Raw genomic sequence first — 22,148 nt, forward strand, 5'->3', positions numbered from 1 at the left:
TGCCTCCATGTTATACTCCAACCACAGCATGGCCGCCTCGCGCACCGTCTCCTCCTTCTCCACGTTCAGGTTGTCGCTGCTCAGGATGTCTATCAACAGCTCGTGGGAGAGCTGAAGGAAGGCCTCCTGCCGGTACACCATGGGGAACTTGTGCTCCACCATGCGCTTGGCGCTCTGCTTTAGCTCGCTGCAACTGAACATGTCGCCGATGCTCAGCATGCGGACGCAGTTCTCCGCATTTATCTTCTTCACCAGGTAGTCTCTGCACTGCAGCAAGACGTTCTCCACCTAAACAGAGGACAAGATAATCACTTATTTGCTTAAACAGCTGGAAACTGTAGTTTTTAGGAAATGTTATTCAAACAGGAGGAAATAGTGCATTTGCTGGGGGACTATTTTCAGTGGTAGATTAACACACATTCAGCGCTCTTTTGAGCATTTCCAGCAGCAGTTTGAAGATTTTGTACAACAATGGAGCTCTACGACACAGGAATATATCAGAATGAAGGGGCAAATGCTTGTTAGTATGATCAACTCATTGTTGGTTTTAGTCTTTTGATGGAATCTGTTGACAATATACAGTATAGTCCTCCAAAGATTACCATAGGACTTTCACTGTAACTGAGCAATGCATTGAGCAGAAGGGTTTGCACTGACCTGAAGGAAGCAGGCGGTCTCGTAGAGCGGCTCCACGGTGCTGTCGCTGATGGCCAGGTTGCCCGTGTAGGCGTAAGTGATGATGATCTGCAGGGTGGCTGGGTCCACGTTCCGCAGGTGGACGTGGGTCTGTTTGCTCTCGCTGAGGCCGCTCATGAACATCGCCCTGCAGGAACAAGACAAAGGAAGGACCATCAGTCAACACGGTACTCACAGAATGAGGACGTGAACGGCAAGATCTCACACCGATTAACAGTGTGTAGATGAAGACAACAGATTTCATCAGCTCCTCCAACACTTCAAGGCTTGCCTTTGTCTACCTAGGACTTTATTGGACACGTGATGTGTCAGGCCGGTGTATTCAGACTTTTACTGTCCTTGGCAAATCTAAAAAAGTGACAACCACAATTACTGCAGTTACTTTAACAGGAAAAAAAAGCTAAAAGCAAACAATAATGACGACCTATGAATCAAAATCAGAATGATCTTTATTATTATACTCAATGAAATGTCACATGGCTTCTCTGAACGTAGTTAAAAATATATTACAAATAAACTAAAGCAGTACCAGAAAACAGCAGTAGCAGAGTAATGTTGAAAAGGTGACAAGTACAACTTTAAAAAAAAAAGAAAATATTTACGTTTGAGCTTTTCTGAACATTTTAGCTGCTTGGCCATAAATTTCACATTACTCTTCATTTCATAATCTTTAAGAAACAATTTATCAGGTTAGTGTAGTATTGCTCAGAGGGGAAATGACTGAGCCATCATTTGTTTTTATCATATCAAAGCACGCTGAACTAGAAGTATTCTTGGACTCAAAGAGCAGGATTGAATACCACGGCTTTATATGGAGCAGATGTAACATACTTGACATGTTACAGTACACTGATGCGCGTGTCCCCAACCCAGTTTCCTCATACTAAATAACAAAAACGTGACAGTCAACACCTGGCTGGCTCGCTTATACTGCGCACACAGTCTGGCTCCAGCTGGGCTCCTCTCTGCTCCAACTTCCCTGTTGCTGCAGCCTCGGCAGGCTGCCTACACTTCCACATTGTCATTCATCAGAGTGAGTCAGAGCCTCTTTAAATGCATTCATTTCTCACATTTTATGCATTTGTACTGAACTGTTGTTGGCTTTCACTGGTAATTTGCATTTATTATGGTGATGTCTTTGGTGCAAAATGCTTCTGTGCAGCACTTTGCAGAGATACAACCTGTCAAGTACAATGTCGATGTGGTGGTCAGCACTGCAGAAAATTTACCTGCAACAATTTAGATAATTGATTAATCTTTTAAGCAATTATGTTGGTGTTTTCCCGATTTGTATTGCGTTATCGGATCAGACCAAACAGAACATTTGTAGATGTCATTTTAGGCTGGGGAACTTGTGAAAGGGATTATTAACTGTTGAGACTTTACAAACAAAACTCTACTCTCAAACAATAATGTATCTGCAAAACAGCTCGGCCCTCGTGTGGGGGTTTTAGGTGTGTGTGTGTGTGTGTGTGTGTCCGTTTCGCTCACAGCAGGGACTAAACCTGCCAGTCCATATTACGCATCCATGCTGGCATACCCCTGCACCCCTCCCTCTTTATCTGTCAAATCTCTCACCAGACTTTCCCCTCCAGACACAAACACTGCATCTCATGTCCCTTAAATTGCATCCTTGACTCCTCCACTTGCCTCCCTTCCTAGTGTCTTAGCCCATCCCACCGAGGAAGCACGGGAGAGACGCGAGGAAATCCTGCGAGTAGAGAGGCAACGAGCAAATGTGTTTTAGAGGGATGAGACGTCCTTTCCTCTGAAGAGTCCCATGAATTTGTCAGCTGTTTGGAAGGAGTCAGCAACTCCTTCAGCTGAACGGCTTCCGGGAAGGCTGCTCTCGTGTTTCCTCGACTAAAGCTCCTCGATGATCCTTCCTCAATGATCCCTCCTCGGGTCAGAAACAAGAGCTTTGACACGGCCTTCACAGAGGAGGGACAGAATAACGTCCAGTTCAGCCATGGACCAAGGAGCTATCAAATAAGTGACATGAGATGCAGCTAAGCTCTCCCCAGAGTCTCCCTCTTTCCCTGAAGCGAGTCGTGCGATGAGAGGAGAGGAGGAAGTAGCGGCAGCACAACAGGGGAAGAAAAAGAAAGGAGCGTACAGTTTACAGTGCAGACACACCAAGGATATTGCCGCACTTGGGCCGACGGCGAGTGTCCATTAGCCTAGTTGTTGGGGTTATTTTACACACTGTTGCTACTGGTCGAGTCCATCTGATGGGCTATTTCAGCTTAAACAAATCTGTGCATAAGAAAAACCAAAGCTTAGGTCTATTGATCTATAGGTCACACACAAGGCTCTCCTTTAATAATAAAAAAACGCATCTCATCTGATCAATCCAATGCACACTGAGCTGTCAAAACTGGCTGACATGTATTTTCCGATGCTCCTTCTAAAAAAATAACAGAAGTTCAAAGTATTAAAATATCTGTTTTCCATAAGAGGTGGGAATCACCAGAGGCTTCCCAATACGATATTATTGCGATTTTAAACATATTGCAATTCATAACTTCTAATTTTTCCCCAATTTCAAATGACGTCCCCAAAAGGAAACTTTGTCATCAGTTTCATGTAAAATGATAAATTTCTGTTCATATCACTTTAATTTTTATTGCTGCAAAATGGGATTGTCAAGCAGACAATCTGACCAACACATATATAATAAAAGATCCATACTTGGCGTCTGTGTATCAATACAGTATTGCCACTGAAAATATCGCAATACTATGCTGTATCGATTCCCCCCCCCCCACAATCCTAATAAGAAGGCAAACTTACAACTAGATAGAAAACTACTAGCAGGCATGTGCAGAATGTATGCGCTAGTTGACCATCAACTGTAGTCTCTGCGGTGTGTCTTCGTTGCTGCTAGTTCTTTGCTGTGTACATTGGCATTTTGGCACCTTATTGAAGTGAGACGTGCGAGAGTGGCGGTGGAAGGAGAGGCAGCAGGATAGAGAAAGACAAGAGTAGCAGTTTAAAAGTAGTGCTGCGACACCTCTGAACCCTGCAGGGGAAATGCCTTGCATGTTCGCACCAGATAACGAGTGTGTGGCAAACAGTGGGGAAGATCGCAGAGCGGTGGGTGTGAGAGAGGCATCAAGTTGTCAGGACCCTTTCTTGGAATGCATGTGTGAGTGTACAGTGAACGAGAGGAGGAGGGAGGGGCGAGACGCCGTGTTCAATTGCAGCATGAGCTCCTGTCAAGTACAGATGGACTCTTCCCAGAGCCGAGGCTGCTGCTCCGTCATAGTCACTGCAGTGCACACACTTCATTACGCAATGTTGTGCGTACAAATGAGGCCTCCCGAGGGCCCTGAGGGATACGTCTGTAGAATTACAGGTTAGAGATTGCTTCTAGAGATGCAAAGATAAATCGATTAGTGGTCAACCTTTAAATTAATCAACTATTTTGATAATTGATTAGTTGGTTTGAGTCTTTTTTTTAAAGATAAATGTAAAAATTCTTTGATTCCAGCTTGTTAAATGTGAATATCTTCTAGTTTCTTCTCTCCTCTGACAGTAAAGTGAATTCTTGAATTGTGGACAAAACAAGACATTTGAGGACATCATCTTGGGCTTTTGGGAAACACAAATCAACAATTTCACCATTTTATAGACCAAATAAGTCATCGATGGATCGAGAAGATATTCAGATTAATCAACTATGAAAATAGTAGTTAGTTGCAGCCCTAATTGCTTCATTTAAAATATATCAGAGATGGAATAACTGGCTCTGGGGGGGGGCGACTCAGCTTTCAAGGCCTTGCCCTGGTTTTCCATCCTTCATGTATAGAGTGGATAACACTTGCTCTACGACGCCGTGCATTATTAATTGTAATTGTAGTAGGTACGCACTTAAAGACTGGGGTTGAAAGTATCCCAAATGAAATCCTAACATTACCCAAACTATTTGATATTTTGTGTGACTTGTTTAAAGGATGTTTTGAATCTGGCAAAATACCAACTATGTGGCTTAAATCTATTATTAATTCCAATATCCAAATTCCAAAATGAGGATCTGAGGGTGCCTTTGAATTATAGAGGGTTCGGGCTAAGGAGCACAGTCTATAAGCTGTATTTTACAATACTTCATGAGAGGGCCATGTCGTATCTAGAGAAAGAAGGGCTCCTCGTGGAAGAGCAAAATGGGCTCCATAAGCCAAGATCATGTCTTCATATTTTTGTACGTCTTCAATTATAACTAAAAGAATAAGTGAAAATAAGCTAACAAAGTCATGCTTTGACTTTCAGAAAGCTTTGATATCATCAATAGGGATTTGTTAACATATAAACTACGGAGTACGGAGTGAGTGGAATTTTTTAGTGGGCTCTGACGTCTTCCTATCACCAGCCCACAGCATGTGTAAGACTGAACGAACAAACTGGTTACTGACGTCATCACGAGTAAAACAGGGTGATGCTTTGTCCCCCACATTATTTGCAATTCATATAAATTATTTGACCAAGGAAATTACAGCACTGAATTGTAGGATAACATGCGATAACATGAACCAAGTTTTCTTCTGTACGCGGATGACATAGTTTTACTGTCACCCTCTGAAGGCAGCTAATGCTCTCCTATTTCGATGAGTGGTGTAATAAATGGAGACTGTATTAATAGAAAGAAAACTGAAATAATTCACTTTAGAAAACCTTTAACTACTCGCAGAACCTATGAGTTTAAAATTGGATCAAACAAGCTGAACTTTGCAGACTCAGAAATAGCTAGGTTTCTATTAGGGCTGAAACGATTCCTTGAGTAACTCAAATAATTAGATTAGAAAACATCCTTGAAGCAAAATCCTTTGCCTCAAAGCTTAATTTAATCAATGTAACTGACGATGTACGGCTCACTGTGTTTCCGCACGGAAGATTATTACTAACAAACAGGCTGACGCTTCTTTGGACACAAGACTGACGGCGCAGATTACAAATAAAGGAAGACAGCAAAAAAAAGTGAGGGGCGTAAGGGAAGTGACCGGCGAGAGAAAACAAAGTTTGGGAACATTTAAAGCTGCAAACAAAACATGCTGCTACATCGTCTGAGTAGAAAACATCCAGCGTACTCCTCAACAAGACAAGGTAACGTCATGGTCTGCTGCTCTCGGCCACCGCTCTGTTTTACGCAACCACAGCATGCAACTCTGCAAATGGGGATGTTTTACAAACAATGTAAATGTATGTTCCATTTTGTTTTCCACTGTCCTTTTTAATTGAACAGTGTGACTCTTTGTTTAGGAAGATAAGGCAGATATTGAGTTGGTAAATATGAATGATGCTCAAAGATCGATTAGCCAGTTATCTTGGGAAAACCTGAGGAAAAAAGCTCTTTACCGAGATGATTTGTTATTTATACAGATCCTTGCCACCCCCCCCCCAAAAAAAAATAAAATAAATGACACTATATTTTTCAATAAAAATACAGAGATGATCCTTCCCTCCAATATTGTGAATCATATCCCAATCGAAATGGCAGTCAAAAATAATGGCAGTAAGAGTTTCCCCACCCTATCTTGCAGCCCTAATTTAAACCATAGGAGAAAAATTCAGAAAAGCCACACAACACACAAAGCATAGTCAGAGTGACGTTGTTAAAAACAGAAATCACCAACATACAACATGAGTTACTCCACACCACTCACCTGAAATATGAGCTACATGTAGCCAGGACCATCTTGTGACATGGGAACTCCGTGTCCTCCACCAGCAGCACAACGTCAGTCAGTAATTTCTGTTCGTAAAAGAACTTGAGCTGCTCCAGCAGGGAGACAGCGTAGTCCGTGTTGACCGGCCTGCGCTCACTGAGATCCGACATGGTTGCATCCCATGAATCGCGCCCCAGTTTTGAATAGTCGCGCGGCCGGCAGAACCGGGCTCAAGCCAACCAGGAGAAAAAATGATTCACGAGGATGAATAGGATGCGGTACGGCTCTTCAACACCTCCACTGACCCAAGTGGAGGCGTTTAACGCCAATGTGGGGAAAAAAATATTCTTCTGTTAGAAAATGAGATGAGGAGATTGTAGTGCTGTGGCTACTGAGCTGTCAGGGGTCCAGAGGAAAGGGTCCTGGGCGAGGAAGGCCTCGTGGATTTTAGTGTTGTCTGAGGTCATGCAGTGAGGCACTGGGGACCAGAGGTAGAGGGAGAGGAACCACAACTGTGGCCACAATGCTACATCAGTGCTCGTCTGAAAAACAAAAAAAAGAGCAGTGATGAGTTCAGAATCCATTGAAACTATCAAGTACAGAAAAATAACCACTTTTAAAATGGTTTTAACTCTCTTCTACCTTCTGGAGTCAGAGTATTAATTGGTTTTTTTGTTTACAAAGACTGCAATTATCTGTCAATTGACCCTAAATACAGTAACAGTATCTGAATTAATCTGATTTACATGGGAAGTAAAATATATATTTAATTCAAATTCTGGTTAACGCGTTCAAGTGCAGAACCTGATTCTTTACTCGAGATACCTCAACTTCATTATGCCACAGAGTTTTACTGTAATATGTGACGCCAAACTAGGGTCCAATTTCCCCAAAGCATCATAAGGCTTTCATGATCTCAAGTCTCAGATGCTTCAAAGTTATCTTTATTATGCTACAGTTAGATGCAACAAAACTGCAAAGCTGATAAAAAAAAAAAAAGAGGAGGAGCTGCGTTTGTCATGACGTTGTTACGGTGACAGCAAGTGGACTTTTCAGCTGAAATAACGAGTAGATTAAACACGATGTTCCCATCAGCAAGAGAGGAATAATATTTTTTTCCTTCCCAATACAGATACTGATACCTGCAGCTCTAATATTGACATTAATTTGAGCGACTTGTTAATACCCCCCCAAAAACCCGCAGCTCCCAGTGAGTTTTACAGCAGGGACATGGGGCTGTCCGAGTATGGCCGGGCTAACTCACTGGTATTATTAGCTTCTTTTTACCACTTCATTTATACACAAAAGCTTAAGTTCATGGTTAAAACGACAGTTGGTTATAGAGATAAGTAGTAAGTCTCTAGTTTTACACAATTAAATGGTCAGAAAACCTTACACAATAATTTATATTTGTGGTTAAAATTACGTTTTGACAAAATGATTCCCATCATTTTACCAATTTGGAAACACGCACTATAATGTAATTTATTCGAGTTAAAATGCATATTTAAAAATTGGCATTTTTTAACGATAGCTAGCCATATTTGCGACGTATTTAGCATCAACAACCTGCTAACTAACGGGTTACTTCTGGTAGTAAAGGCTGACATTTAAAGAGTGTTTATCGTTTCCATTTTGGGGATTTCGTCGATGCTGACTGGCTAGCTACGTTAGCACGTTACCGTTAACCACCATGTCCAAAACAAACCCTGTCTGCTATCTAAGACATGGCAAAGTAACATTAGACAGGCGGGCCTGTTGAAAAACGCACGTCTCGCTGAAGTTAGCTAACCATACAACCGTTCACAGCATCATCCATGTTGCTTTGTTTCAAAATACAATGCTCTTCTTTGACCAACTGACTGATTATCAGCTAACGTGAGCAGCGATGTAATGTTATATCGCTAGCTCGAGTAGCGACACTTGCTTGATTACCACTTGCTTGCAAGTTAGCAACTTTAGCTCCACTGCGCTGCACAGTTCCGGGGTAACGTAGCCGTAAGCCCCCAGCCTGCTAATACATGACGTTACCAGTTGACTGTTGGCAAAATCATGCGTCTAACATTATTACCTCAACAGTAAAATAGCTCCAGAAAGGACACGATAGGTACAGACCCTCTGCAGTGACCACATTTGGAGAACGGTCATGCTTGCTAACAGGCTAACTGCTATCGGAGCTAGATAGACGCAGCGCTTAGCTAGAGCTACTTTTCAAGTTAAACACACTTCCTTACGGTAACTGTAGGCAGACTCCACATACAGCGAAGCGTCGTGATGGATCTTCTCGTCAGCAGAAAGTGCCAAGTGGACTCCTCAGGCCGAGTTTAGACGTTAAACAGTTGAGTACAAGCGCCGCGCAGCGTACAACCTTTTCTGCGCATCATAAGCGTCTGAAAGACCAGAGGCCAAATGAGGATACTGCGCATGCGCGCAGACTAAGCGGCTTGGCCCGGTTAACAGAGGAACAGCGGCATCTGGCGGACAGACGGAGACACAGCTGAAGAAGTAAAGGATGTTTATGAAGACATAAATCCTTTATTGTTTATTGGTGTTGCAGCAGCACAAGACAAGATACAAATAAGAATAAATAAAAAATTACATCAAAAGGTAGGCCTACGTCTATATACAACTAGTAAAACAGTAAATAAACTGTACAAGACTCACTTTGAGACTTTTTATTATTATATGAGAGTTGAACGCGTTTCTGTTGCAAAGCGTCTCACACTGAAATGCTACATTTGAACCAGGTTTCCAGGTTAAACAGACACGACATGCTAATTTGTCCGTTTGCAGCAGGTGTTTCCTATATGGCTAATTAGCGGAGATGCTTCGGCAAGCAGAAGGGCATGTGGACCTGGGAGCAAAGGCGCCTCTACCGCTGCTTGTTTATCGAAAAATTTGACTGTAATATTCACCTTTAATTTTTCGAAGCCGGGGGATGTTTATTTGGTTGTTTTCATCCCTCCGCTGTGTTTTATTTCTGACAGGTTGAGCAAGCACGGCAAAGAAAATGGACGGTAAAGATTTCCTTAACTCCCTAACTACATGCTGATTTGAACAGTTGAGCCGCAAACGCACCATTTCTGACTAACCTCAAAGAGCAGAGAGAGAGATGTAAATGTGCTTGGAAATAATTTGAACTACTGCCTCCTGTAGATGGGAGCAAACAACCACACACATTTGGGAGCGGACAACCAAGAGCTCCACATCCCAGACCTTTCTTCTACGTCCAGCCTCCGTCTCAGCCTTACCTCTACCAGCAGCCCTGGCAGATGAACAACCCGTACAGTCACTATGGTGTGCCTGGAGGAGGTATCAAGCTTCTACACGATTGGTTTTGTTGTATCTTGTTCTAGAACAGGGGTCTTTAACGTGTTTTAGGCCAAAGACCCCTTAACTGAAAGACAGACAGACTGAACAGGCCCCCCTACTACATAAATTATAGGCCTATACATGATTTGGGTAGGGGTCGAAACCAGAACTAGGTTTTCAGGTCCGATACCGATTATTAGTAGTTCATGAAACCGATAACTGATATTTGGAACCGATATGCATTTACATAAAAAAAAAAATTAAAACTTTTAGTCAAAATTAACATTTGGGAATGTTACATACTCCTACACAAGTTTATTTAAATGCTGTAACCCTTGTGTTGTCCTCCAGGGTCAACTTTGACGTTTTATTTTTTTGAGTTAAAAAAACAAATTGTGAATTATTCTGATTAATAGTTAAGATCAAACAAATGAGTTTTGCCAGGAATGAAAGTGAACGTATGGAATCCAATCCATTTTTCTTGTGGTAATTTGGTTAAAAATGCCATATTTCAGATATAGACATTTTTTAAAGGAGTCAAATTTGACCCGAGGACAACAGGAGGGTTAAACAAGTATTTAATAGAACTGAAACGTAACGTTACGTAATAGTTTGCATGGTTTGCAAACGTTTGGCTGGTCCGGTAGTCCAATTTAACCTGTTTAAATCCACCTCTTTTTGCTTGATTTTTGTCTACTTTATTTATAGTATCTAATCATAACAAGAGTTATCTGGAGACACTTTATAGATAGAGTAGGTCTAGACCACTGTATAATTTACGAAGACCCAACAATTCTAGTAATTCCACCAAGAGCAAGCATTTAGCGCAACAGTGGTGATGGAAAAACCCCCTTTTAGGAATTAACCTTGGTCAGACCCAGGTTCTTGGTAGGGGGTATCTGACGGTGACGGTTGGGGGTGTGATGCACAGTGGCAACAAACAATCACGATAAAGATAATAAAGTTACTAAAAACTGGTAGTAGTTCATGTCATAGCAGGGCGCTGCAATCCAAGGAAATATGTTGGGGGAAAAGAAAACGTAAGGACTCCGGGGATTAAACTCCCCAGAACTAGGTTAGTAACAGGCATTTCTGGGACGGGATGCGCACAAATGGAAAGGGAGAGGAGAGAGCAGCTCAGCGTGTCAAAGGAAGGAAATCCCCCGTCTAGAACTATAACAGCATAACTAAGGGAGATAGGTTGAGGAGAGGAGCTAGAACTCCTATTTCCCTTTCCCAAAAGGCTTATAACAGAAGAACTGATAGGCCCAAATGCATTTATGAGGCTTCATTTGAAACCTGAAGTCTTCTAGTTTCTGAAAATGGGCTTGATTAGCGTGTGATTAAAACACAAAATACACTACAGCAGTTCAGACATGGTTCAAGATAGTTACTTTGGTCCCGTCAAAAAACAAGTAACTAAAACATGCTTTGTGTCACACTGTGCAGAACACAACCCATACCTTCTACACCTTGTCAACAAGATCTGTGTAATGTTTCTTTTATGTTGGATTCATAGTAATGTATATTTTGATTTTGGAAAGAATGAACTTTCAAAGTCAGTTAGATGCTGTAGATATTTAATGATTCCAATAAAATAGGAAATTACAGTGTTACATCAGCAAAATCCGTTGCACAGAATATAAATATAAATGAAAAATTAGGATGGATACATACAGACATACATACATACATACATACATACATGAAATAGGAATAAAATACAAGAGCAAATGTTTGTATGTATATATATATATATACATACATACAAGTTGGGAATACAAAAATGAGCAACTGCTTAAATAGTATGAATATTTTAACACAATTTGTCGGCCCCCCTGCTCTAACTCTGAGGACCCCCTAAGGGTCACGTATCTCTGTACTAGCGTAAAAGTGAAGTAGGCCTCCTTAAGTTAAAGTTGTACTTGAGTTAATTTAGAAAAAGGCTTTATTGCCAAGTATGTAACACTTACAAGGAATTTGCCTTGGTGGTTGGTGCATACATAAACACATTGAACATGAATATGATATAAACACTTAATGCCAGTACAAAACAGCTGTTTAACATATGAATAAAGAAGCTGCAATTGAGTGCAGACTGTGCACAATATATATGTAAATGTGGGCTACCTGGTGACATTTGACCACTAATAATCTTTACTGTAATTTGTTTATATTCCCCAGGTTTTAACCGTCCCTGCATGCCCCCCTACCAGTACATGCAGTATCCTGGGTTTATGTTCCCGAACCCATTGTTTGCCCCGTTATATCCAATGGATTACAGGCGAATGTTTGAGCCTCGCTTCCACGCTCCTCCCTGGAATGACATGCCTCGCCAGCAGCAGCAGCATCACCCACAGACAAACTGGCGTAGAGAAATGGCCTGCTCGGAGGCCCAAACCGACCCCAGTGACGCCATAACCAAACTTATCGAATGCCTGGATAAAATCCGAGCCACTGAGCTGCGGGGCGCTGACAGAGAGCTTGACTCGGGTGTCGCCTCACAGGCCTCGGGAATGTTTTCTCCAGGCGAAGAGAAGAAAAGCAAAGAGCAGGGTCCGATCCTGCCTTCAGCCCCTGATGACAGCCACTCGGAGTCTCCAGCTAGGGTCTTCAGTGACTCCATAACAGCGGTGTACGACGGGGATTCCAGCCAAAGGAGCCTGGACGTCCTGAGTCCTTTGGGGTGCTGGTCAGCAGGATTGGAAGAGGAGTGTCCTCTGGACAGCTCCTCGGTTCACGAAGAGTGTCCTGAGCCGGAGCAGCCGGCGACAGGCGAACACTTACTCCCTCAGGAGAAAACACAGGTCGCAGATATCCAGTCAGATATCTCGGCGACTGATGAAAGCCTTCCCAGATGTGAACTGGAAGAGCTCCTGAAGCAGCCGACGGATCCAATCCTGCCATCTTCTTCCTTCGTCTCCGGTCAGTCGACACTCAAAGATGCCAAAAGTGGGGAAGCAGTCTCAAAGACAGAACATCAGAAAGCTGATCCAAGCTACCAGATCCTCAGGCTGCCGTTCGAGAGCGTTCTGACACCTGCAGAGGCTGGAAGCGGCCGCCTCTCCTCCCCTACTGCTCCCTACTACTACAACTACCTATCCATGCAGACCACCCATGAGCGGATGAGCGTTCTCAGTCCATCTCTGGACGAGCTTTCCTCCCGAGATGAGATGTTCTCCACAGATCTGGACGATGCAGAGCTTTACCCCAAACGTGTGTATGCAGGCAGGAAGCTGGCGGAGGTGGTGAGCGGGTCTCCGCACGCTGCTGAAGAAGTGGAAGAAGTGGAAGAAGTGTGGCTGCCAGGCTCAAAGAGGTGCATGTGCGCCTGCTGTGGGAAAAGCCTCGCAAAAGGGACAGTAAGGAGCAAAGTCCACAGCTCCAAGGTGTACAGGGAGGAAGACTCTGAGGAGGAAAGCAGGCCTGGGAGAGGGTGCAAGCAGCCCGTCAGAGTGGTGGTGAGGAAGCATTCTGCACCCAGGAAGCCCCATGCTGTCCTACCCAGACATGCTGCAAAACCTTGGTATAAAAGAGGCCAACACAAAGATCCCTCTGATCCAGTGAACCAGGAGGAAGGTCATGACGTTTGTATTCATGAGCCGGCTGATGGCGAGATTGGAGAGTTGACTTGTAGTGAGCCGCAGTGCAGAACATGTCAGGGTAAGTCTAGGCCAGGGATTTTGTTGTTGACATCTTCAGTTGACTTGATGTTCTGATGGGCTTTTTTTTTTTTTTTAAGGCTAATTATGTAATCCTGTAAGAAATATAAATGTGTGAACCCTTTCATAGACAGACTCTGCAGAGAAGATCCAACCACGTCGGACCAAGGCAGGTGGGGAGACCGGGACGTGATTCCCAGGAGGAGACCAGCGACCCCTCTGCAACGACAAGGTTGGTTGAATGAATGAATGAATGAATGAAGCCAATCCCATGCTCACTATTCTCTCAAACCAACCAAGTTTACAGGGGCAATTATTGTGCATCTTGAAATGTAACAAAAACATATATCAGTCTGCCCAAACAGCTCATGCAGTTTAGTTATTTTGCAGTTGTAGTCATATCAAAATTTTGTTTTGAAATGGTGAGATGGAACAACAGTCTAAAGTTGGGAACCTGCTACACAATATAAAAATGATGACAACCAGCATCAAATATACAGAATCACTCCATTTAGTACCTACTGCATATAGTTATATTTCCTTTGAGAAGCGTTTTGAAGTAAACAATTTCAGTTTAAGAAAACGGTTAATTTGTGAAGAAGGCAGGGTTGTTTTGGTTCATGTACATACAGTACATAACTCAAATGTCCTGGCTCTGGGACGGGAGCATCAGACCTGTCTCACAAACACCCGACATTGCTGACAAAGTTAAATTTAGTTGGAAATTTGAAATGAGATGCTCGTTAGTGAAAATTTGCTTTTTTTGTTTTAATGGTCAATATGGGTGTGGTGGTGTTTGCATTTTGTTGTTCAGAGATATAATACTTATACATACAGACATACAGACATATTTCTTCACTTATCCGTTTCATTCATTCTCCAAGTGAAGTTATTTTTGTGGCATTGTGTTCTGCTCCTATCCTCTGGATAGAGATGAGTACTCAGAGGAAAGTGATGTACCACAGGCCAAGAGACGAGGACAACGATGACAACGAGCCACCACCATTACACTGGGAAAGAGGTTAATATAATGACACTGTCAATTCCATTTTCTTTTTATAGTATCACTTCATAACAAGAGTTAAACCATAGTGAAACCTTGGACAGACCCAGGCTCTTGGTAGGGGGTGTGATGAACAGTGGCAAAAACAATCACAGTAAAGATAATGGAACAGTGCCTAGAAATAGTTCATGGCATAGCAGGGCACCGCAGAGCATAGCAGGGTGTAACAGGGTGTAACAAAGCATCGCAGGACCACGGCGACTTCTGCAACCATGATTTTGGTGCAACCCTTATCCCAGGAAACATGCTGGGCGAAGAACGAAGAATGACGCCCTAAAGCTAGCTGTCAACACTGACCTGGCTATTGCATGTCGTTGAAAATTATTTTTTTTGTTTGGTCTTTGTCAGGCTCTACGATGAGAGGAGAACCAAGATGTTAATGTCCCCAAAGTGTGTTGAACTGTAGGTGAAATATGCACACAGCTCTGCACAAGATGAAACCATTAATGATTTTTTAAAAAATGTATTCAAACTTCTGTCTTGGTGAAACTTTGTCTAAGGAAATGTCTTTTTCTTTCCCAGGTCCCCCCCCAAAAGGTGTAATTGTTCCAGGATAAGGTGTTAAATATTTAGAGCACCAGGTGAAATGCACTGCACAATGAAGCCTCTTTTTTTTGGTTTAGATAAAAGTTTAAAAAAAAATTGTAAAGTTTCTGCAGTGACACTGCCTCGCACTTTTCATGATTTATGAATTTCACAAACAGGCAAATGGGCTGAGAGGTTGTGTGTTGCAGATGATGGTGTGCCACAGTTTGGGGCCAGTCCAATAAAATATTCGTTATTTAAGCTTTGTGTTGAATTATTTTACATCGTGTGTGTTTGTGTGTGTGTGTGTGTGTGTGGGGGGGGGTGGGGGTGGGGGTGTGTGTGCGCAGCATGCTTTTTATCTGGATGACATGTAGTTATATAAGGCAGAGGGTCAGAGTTCAAGCATTTGAGTTTTACACACCTTTTTATATTTTCTTTGTTTTTTTGCCAGGAATTCAGCATAACTAGTTACTCTATGTATGACTATATTTGTATAGATATAGCAGCAGTAAGAAATTAATTCGCAGAGCCAGGTGCTGTCAAACTGTATGTCACTTTACTAAGTCAGTTTCAAGAAAATTTAGTGAAATGCCTTAATCGGCATTTTTGTTTAAGCCAAAATAATTGACTGTTTGGATAAAACGATAATAGAAGATTTCACCTTGGGGAAACTGCGTTGGTCACTTTGCTATTTTCTGTCATTTAATAGACCAAAGTTTGATCTGTTAACTAAGAAAATAATTTGAAAATAAAAATGATTAGTTAAAGCCCTCTTACCTGCTAATCTTTGGGTGTTAACAGATGCTTTGAAATATTTTTTGTACATGTTATGTTTTACAGAAAGCTGAGGAAAATGGCACATGATCTTTTAAACAATGTAGATAATATAGTAATATATATCAAGGATTTTTAATTTACTATAAGACTTTTAAGTGATGTTTTATCCTCAAGGTACACAGCCCAGGGTCCATACAGAGAAAACACAGAGCTGATTTAGAATTAATGGTCAAGGCAACGACCCGGTTTCACAGAGCATATTCATTCTTCACGGCTAGTTCCAGCCATAAATACTGCTCCAAGCTACCAAACAAACTCATAATTGGCTCTTTGGGTCAAACCTTCTTCCCACCACCACGTTGTGTGAATGTGTGCTTTGGATTTCAGAGAGGCAGACTTTAACTGCTCAACTGCAAAAGAAAATCAGCCTTACAAAACGGATAGAGGATGTGCCATATTGAGCCAAATATCTGTTGTATCTATGCCAGTCTAACACGCTGCAGGTCTGTTTCTTTAATTAAAGCCAAGAAGCTTCTCCTCCACCCAGGCCCGGCCCTAAACAATTTGGTGCCCTAGGCAAGATATTAGGTGGCGCCCCCTTGCATCACTGTACAGTTAACTGATGTTAAAACTAACAGATAGCGTCGCTATTTATTGATTAGCCCACTATGTCAGCTAACGGCTAATGTATTATCAATCATTGTTCTGCAACAGCAAATATTATCATTATCATCATCACCTTTACTGTAACATTACCTCTGTCTTGTCACGTTTTTCCTCCCACTTTCTTTTTTTCCTCCCCTGGGCACCAGACAGTTTAGGACCTTTGACATTATGAGATTTAGATGCAGGTAAAAGAAGTCGGGCTTGTTTTTTAATTAAGGTGACGTTATATTAAGGTGACCAGATTTCTCAGACAAAATCCGGGGACATTTTCAGCTCAGAAGCGTATTACCTCCAAAACACGTAATGTTTTTATTTTGTAAAACTTAAACGGGGACACAGACCTAGACTGTTCTCATTAGGGGTGAGCCCCCCCAAGGTATCACTAGACCCACCCGCTGCTAGTTCCTACCCACTCCACTCCACCTCAAGATAGAAAATCCTAATATTTCAAGATAAAAGGCCCAAATATTTCAGATAAAAGTCCTAATATTTCAAGTAAAAAGTCCTAAATTCAAGATAAAAAAGTCCATATTTCAAGTAGAAAGTCCTTATACTTCAAGATAAAAAGTCCTAATATTTAAAGATAGAAAGTCTTAATATTTCAAAATATAAAGTCCTAATGGTCCTAATATTTCAAGATAGAAAGTCCTTATAGTCCTAATATTTCAAGATAGAAAGTCTTAATATTTCAAGATAGAAAGTCCTTATAGTCCTAATATTTCAAGATAGAAAGTCCTAATATTTCAAGATAGAAAGTCCTTATAGTCCTAATATTTCAAGATAGAAAGTCTTAATATTTCAAGATAGAAAGTCTCAATATTTCATAATGTTGTAATGTTTACTGAACTACATTTATCTGACAGCTTTTGCTTTACTGCTCAAGGCTTGTTTCTGCAACAGCTCATTGAGAATCAGATACAATAAAAACTACAGAGGACATATTTCCTTTGACATTGATGCAGTATTAAACGAGATCGCTGCAATGTAAGTTAATAGGATAATTGTCCAGGTTGTATTTACGTTATAAAAGTGCTGTTTAGCTGCTACAGACTCAGATTAATATTTAAGTGTCTGAAACATATGGAAAGGATTTCTAAGGAGGTCGACCTTCGTTAAAGATTAAGATCCTTTTTAAAACATAAAAGTCCGCGAAATTGCGTTCGATACGCACCAGACTCCATGTAAATAATCAGTGCTTTTTAGCATCGTAAAATACGGCTTTCTAAAACCTCTCTGAGCACCGCTGGCTCTGGCGGTCTGGAGCCTGCGTGTGTTGGGTGTGCGATTATCGGCTACGTTTTTCTTTCATTCAATTTCGGGTCTTTCAGTGAAAACCGGGGACATTTCCGGGGACAGATCCAGCCGGGGACAGTAGCCAAATAGGGACGTCCCCGGAAACCGGGGACGTCTGGTCACCTCCGTTAAGGTACAGCACAGGCCGGGCGCCCCCTGGTGGTTTGCGCCCTTAGCATTTGCCTATACTGCCTAAGCCACAGGCCGGCCCTGCCTCCACCTCTAGTTTCAAACGATTCGAGGCACCCATCCTGATCTTTGTGTCTGCCTTTCCTCAGGTGAGTTGTTGCACCACAGTGGGAGGGAATCAGTGGGAAACAAACCTTTTTCATTGGCTTTAAATGAAGCTCATCAAACTAATTGGACAAGTGTCACCTGGTACCAAAATCTAGCCAATCAGTGCAGCATTTGACAAGCTCGCCTGTCTCATGAGTCCACGCCTTTGATTTCTAATTTAAAACATACCTTGGAAGCTGACTTGGTTTCTCAGTTCGGTTAGCTTGTCCAGTGTTTTGTTGTCAGAAAATACACTGAAACAATCCGCTCTCTTGCAACAAATTTGCCACCAAAGAAGAAAACAGTTCAAACTATTATTTGAACTTGAACTGTTAGTCAGACATGGAGGCAGCCACATCTACCTTCCAACACTCTTTCGGTCTGGGCCCTCGGGGTCCCAACCCACCGTACGGAGCTCAGCAGGCTCCAGGGCCTTCAGGAGCTACGCGTCCTGAGGAGCAGCACCACAAACCTTTCTTCTACATACAGCCCTCGCAGCCATACATGCCCATGCAGAGTATGCAGTGGCCTGTGCCAGTACCCATGCCTGTGTCCTACAACCCATACGCCTACCCTGGTTTAGGTAAGTGCAGAAACTATCCAATTTGTGTCTTGTTTTGGTTCAATGCTCCCTGCAAAATCTTCTGGGGCATGTTATCTAGCAACAATCATTTGAGTGGTATGGACGGAACAATGAATGCAGTCAAGTGCTTTCAAAAGTCTTCTTTCTACATTTTCATCTATCTGCATTTTCTTTCTTAGTTAAATTAGTTGGTACACGTATAGGGCCTCAGGCTGCCATTTTATAGGCTACAATATTACTTTTTTTTTTTTTTATATTTTATGCTACATATGCACAAACTTTGTTGAAAAGACATTCATGTGTCTTAGAAAAGGTATTCTAATGACTGGGGTTATCTTCTGGCGCCACCATTTGTGGTTTTTGAGTGAAATTCTTCAACAGCAATTGAACTGAGCCATTAAACGTGTTCAGACACATAATTTAAAGGATACATTTTAATACTAATTTTGATACTTTGGTGATCCTTGACCTTTCATCTACCACCATTATCAGGTGTGTGTATATATTTTAATCTGTCCATTCTTTTAGGATCCAAACTGACATTCTCATCAGCCCCAGCTGTACTTTGTCGTAAGTGCTAAATAGCTAGTGTTGGCATGCTAACCTGCTAAACTGAAAGGGTGACCAAGGTAGTTTCACATTGCCAGATCTTCAGTGCTGGAGCGTAAGGTCTGGCTACAACACAGATATGATCTGGGATAGGAGGAAAAACTGTCCAGTTATATAGTAAATGCCATAAACATCATCTTCTGTTCAAAAGAAAAGAGTAGACCGGCCTTGTTGCATGATCCAAATGTTCTTCAAAACTTGCCATTTTCAGTGTGTAGCTTGCTAGCTGGAAGTTTGTTGTTAGACGCAAAGGGATTTTGAGAATGGCAACACGCAGAGGGCGGGCTTTATCCTGGAAATGGTCTTCCATTGATCCCGACTATAAGCAAGGTGAATCTACCTGCTAACTATCAGCATCTTAGCGTTATCATTGTGAGCATGTTTGCATACTAATATTACTTTTCTTCTGCTACTAAAGGTTATGGCATACCAATGATGCCCCACTATCAGCCAAATCCATACATGGAGCCACCCGGCTTTGTCATACCCCATACCCACCTCCATTTAATGGACTACAGACGCATGCTCAACCCTCAGTATTACCAGACCATGGCCTATCAGTCCCGCAGGTTCCGCTACCAACACAACAGCCAGACTAGAGAAACGACCAGCTCTGAGGTTCAAACTGAGCCGCTGTCTGCAACCCAGAGGACGAGCACTCCAGGCTCCAAAGACGCCGAGGTCCCCAGTGGTCTCCCAGTTTGCAGCAATGACAACGGCCCCAGTGCCCCCATCAATCAGCCCCTCATGCCAACTTTGGCTGTGCAGACCGGGGATCATTCTCTGGAGCTAAAGGACATGGCACCCTCGTCCACCAACAGGATGGCGGCAAACGGTGGCTTTGTGATTCAGACAGAAGAAGTAAGGATTGAATGCTGCACCACACCAGTGGGACTGCAACTCCTGCACTCTCATGAGACTGCAGAAGTGTCCCACAGCTTTTCCCAAGATGGTGTCCAGTGCAGTAGCTCCGTCCTCCAGGGTCGCGTACTGCAGGACAAGGGACTGTGCCTTCCTGCAGCCGCGTCAGAGCAGGCACTCCAAGCTTGTCCTGACATCCTGTTAGTTGGGACGCCCGGCAGCGGTGAGAAGATCCCTGCTCTGGAGGAGTCCAAAGGCCAGACGGACTCTGTGACTGTCCCCTCCAACTTGGGTTCTCGACCAGCAGCTGCTTGTGACAACGAGGTGACCAGCGAGAAAGATCTAAATACAACATCAAACTTCAAAGTTGTTCATTTGCCGTTTGACCCCGAGTACTTGGATGAGCTGTGGAAGATGGAATCCAGTGTCTGGTCAATGGAGGAAACCATGATTCCCTCCCCTGAGTCGCTGATCCTAAATGGCCACAAAGAGTATCATAATAAATCTCTGGGTGGTGTAGCTGGAGTGCCCTCAGATGTGCTGATGGAGACAGAGGAGGCTCCCACAGATGAGTTTCTTCCCATGACTGAGATGCCTTCGCTGGCACAGGATGAACTGAAGGACATGGTCCTCATTGGGGAGAAAGATCCTGGGGATGAGATTGTGTCTGAAGCTGTGACAGATGTTCCTGTTGCAGAGAAAACTCCAGTGACAAAGTTGAGACACAAAGCAGACGTGGCTCTTGGACCTAATTTGCCGTCGTTGGATAATTCCCCTCCAAAGGCAAATGTGAACCAACATAGACGAGAAACGGATGTCCAGCATCAACAGGACACTTCATTCGAGTCATTGCCCGCTTACCTTCCCTCAACCAACTGGATGACTGACTTTGATAATGTCTACTACAGCAATAAGATGCCCCCAACGCCAAAAAAGCAGAACAGACCTCTCAGCAGCTGTGGGTTAGATGGGCCTACAAGGAGAAGAAAACTTCAATTCGAGTACAAAGAACAACATATCGTTCGCAAGCCAAAAGAGAGGTACAAACCCAAAGGGAAGGTGGATCGGCGAAGCCTCTCTGACAACGAATGCTGCCTTAACCGTAGATTCAGTGAGAACGCATTCACTTATGCGTCCGAGAGGGAGCAACTTTGCTCCAGATGTGTGGCGAAGGGCAGCGTCTGCACGTCTGCCAGTCCAGGACCCGATGGTCGCACCTTAAAAAGAAAAGCTGCCCTGGCCCAACAGTGGAATGATTCGCCATTACCGACGTGTGAAGCCTGTAAGTCTCACTCCAAGAAACGACTGATGAGAAAAGGTTCCGGTCCTGATGTCTGTGGGCCTCATCATGGACACGACAGCGAGGGAGAATCTTCTGAGAACGGCTCATGTCGCCTTGGCTCAAAATGGCGGGCGGTTGATCATCCCAGGAAGTTCAACAATCTCAAGAGGCCACTGGCCTCCAAGCAAAATGTTGAAAAATGTCCTGCGGCGATGTACCCTAAGCTGAGGGAAAAGAACTGTGTGTGTAATGTGCCGCAGCCTCAGTCTGTTGCATGGGAGAGGCTGCGGCACTGTCCCCACGGCAACGCCATCCGAGAGATGGATGAGAACGTGCCGGATTCCCTCCAGGACAAATGGAGGATAATGGATCAGATTTACCTGACACAGAGGTGGCAAACTGGTAGGCAAATAGTTTTTATTTGACACTACCGGTGAATAGGGCGCATACATAAGATAGAGAGATATATATATGTAAAAACGTGTTTTTTCTAACTGTTTAAAAATGCAATGATGCATTATCTGGCTAAAGGTGTTTTTAATTTGCAAACCGTTCCAGAACAGAAACAATTTGACATATTAGAGTCAAATCTTTACACAGGGGATTTTGGATATTTCTTTTTATTACTCCTTAAATTGGAAAATACTTTCAACAGCCATTTAAATTCTTATTTTTTTTTTTCAAATAAATGTTTTTAGCTATAAAATGTAGAATAGGGTAAACCCATTTAACTAAGAGATATCATGATGAAACTTCCCCAGTTGATTACTTGCATTAAGCCAATTCATTTTAGTTTTCTGACAATTTGGGAGAAATCTACAGACACAAATGGAGAAAGTGGTTAAATAGCTGAATGTATATTTCGATTCCCCCCCCC

The 22,148-nt window shown here is 42.7% G+C and overlaps 3 protein-coding genes across 4 annotated transcripts in view; 2 read left to right on the forward strand and 1 right to left on the reverse strand.

Annotated features, from left to right (window-relative positions):
* kbtbd2 (kelch repeat and BTB (POZ) domain containing 2) overlaps positions 1-8,876 on the reverse strand; it is a 10,151-nt gene extending 1,275 nt beyond the window's left edge. The window contains exons 1-4 of the mRNA XM_032504391.1: positions 8,594-8,876; positions 6,357-6,901; positions 658-823; positions 4-288 (exon numbers count right to left, since the gene is read on the reverse strand). Of these exons, the coding sequence (XP_032360282.1) occupies positions 4-288; positions 658-823; positions 6,357-6,529 (624 nt within the window). The 5' untranslated portion in view covers positions 6,530-6,901; positions 8,594-8,876. The remainder of the gene's footprint in view (positions 1-3; positions 289-657; positions 824-6,356; positions 6,902-8,593) is intronic.
* Positions 8,877-9,140: 264 nt separating this feature from the next.
* Positions 9,141-15,028, forward strand: buc (bucky ball). 2 transcript variants are annotated; one of them, XM_032504535.1, is made up of 7 exons: positions 9,141-9,376; positions 9,516-9,671; positions 11,856-13,334; positions 13,464-13,565; positions 14,265-14,354; positions 14,745-14,788; positions 14,923-15,028. In XM_032504535.1, exons 1-6 carry the CDS (start codon positions 9,370-9,372, stop codon positions 14,774-14,776), a joined length of 1,866 nt encoding a protein of 621 aa, XP_032360426.1. In that variant the 5' UTR covers positions 9,141-9,369; the 3' UTR covers positions 14,777-14,788; positions 14,923-15,028. The 2 variants fall into 2 exon arrangements, with proteins under 2 accessions (XP_032360426.1, XP_032360425.1); XM_032504534.1 differs by having other exon boundaries at positions 9,142-9,376; positions 14,745-14,800; positions 14,922-15,028.
* A 2,945-nt stretch (positions 15,029-17,973) lies between these two features.
* buc2l (bucky ball 2-like) overlaps positions 17,974-22,148 on the forward strand; it is a 5,048-nt gene continuing 873 nt past the window's right edge. The window contains exons 1-2 of the mRNA XM_032504521.1: positions 17,974-18,519; positions 19,547-21,673. Of these exons, the coding sequence (XP_032360412.1) occupies positions 18,279-18,519; positions 19,547-21,673 (2,368 nt within the window). The 5' untranslated portion in view covers positions 17,974-18,278. The remainder of the gene's footprint in view (positions 18,520-19,546; positions 21,674-22,148) is intronic.

The sequence above is a fragment of the Etheostoma spectabile genome, chromosome 22 (assembly GCF_008692095.1).
Source record: "Etheostoma spectabile isolate EspeVRDwgs_2016 chromosome 22, UIUC_Espe_1.0, whole genome shotgun sequence".
NCBI lineage: Eukaryota > Metazoa > Chordata > Actinopteri > Perciformes > Percidae > Etheostoma > Etheostoma spectabile.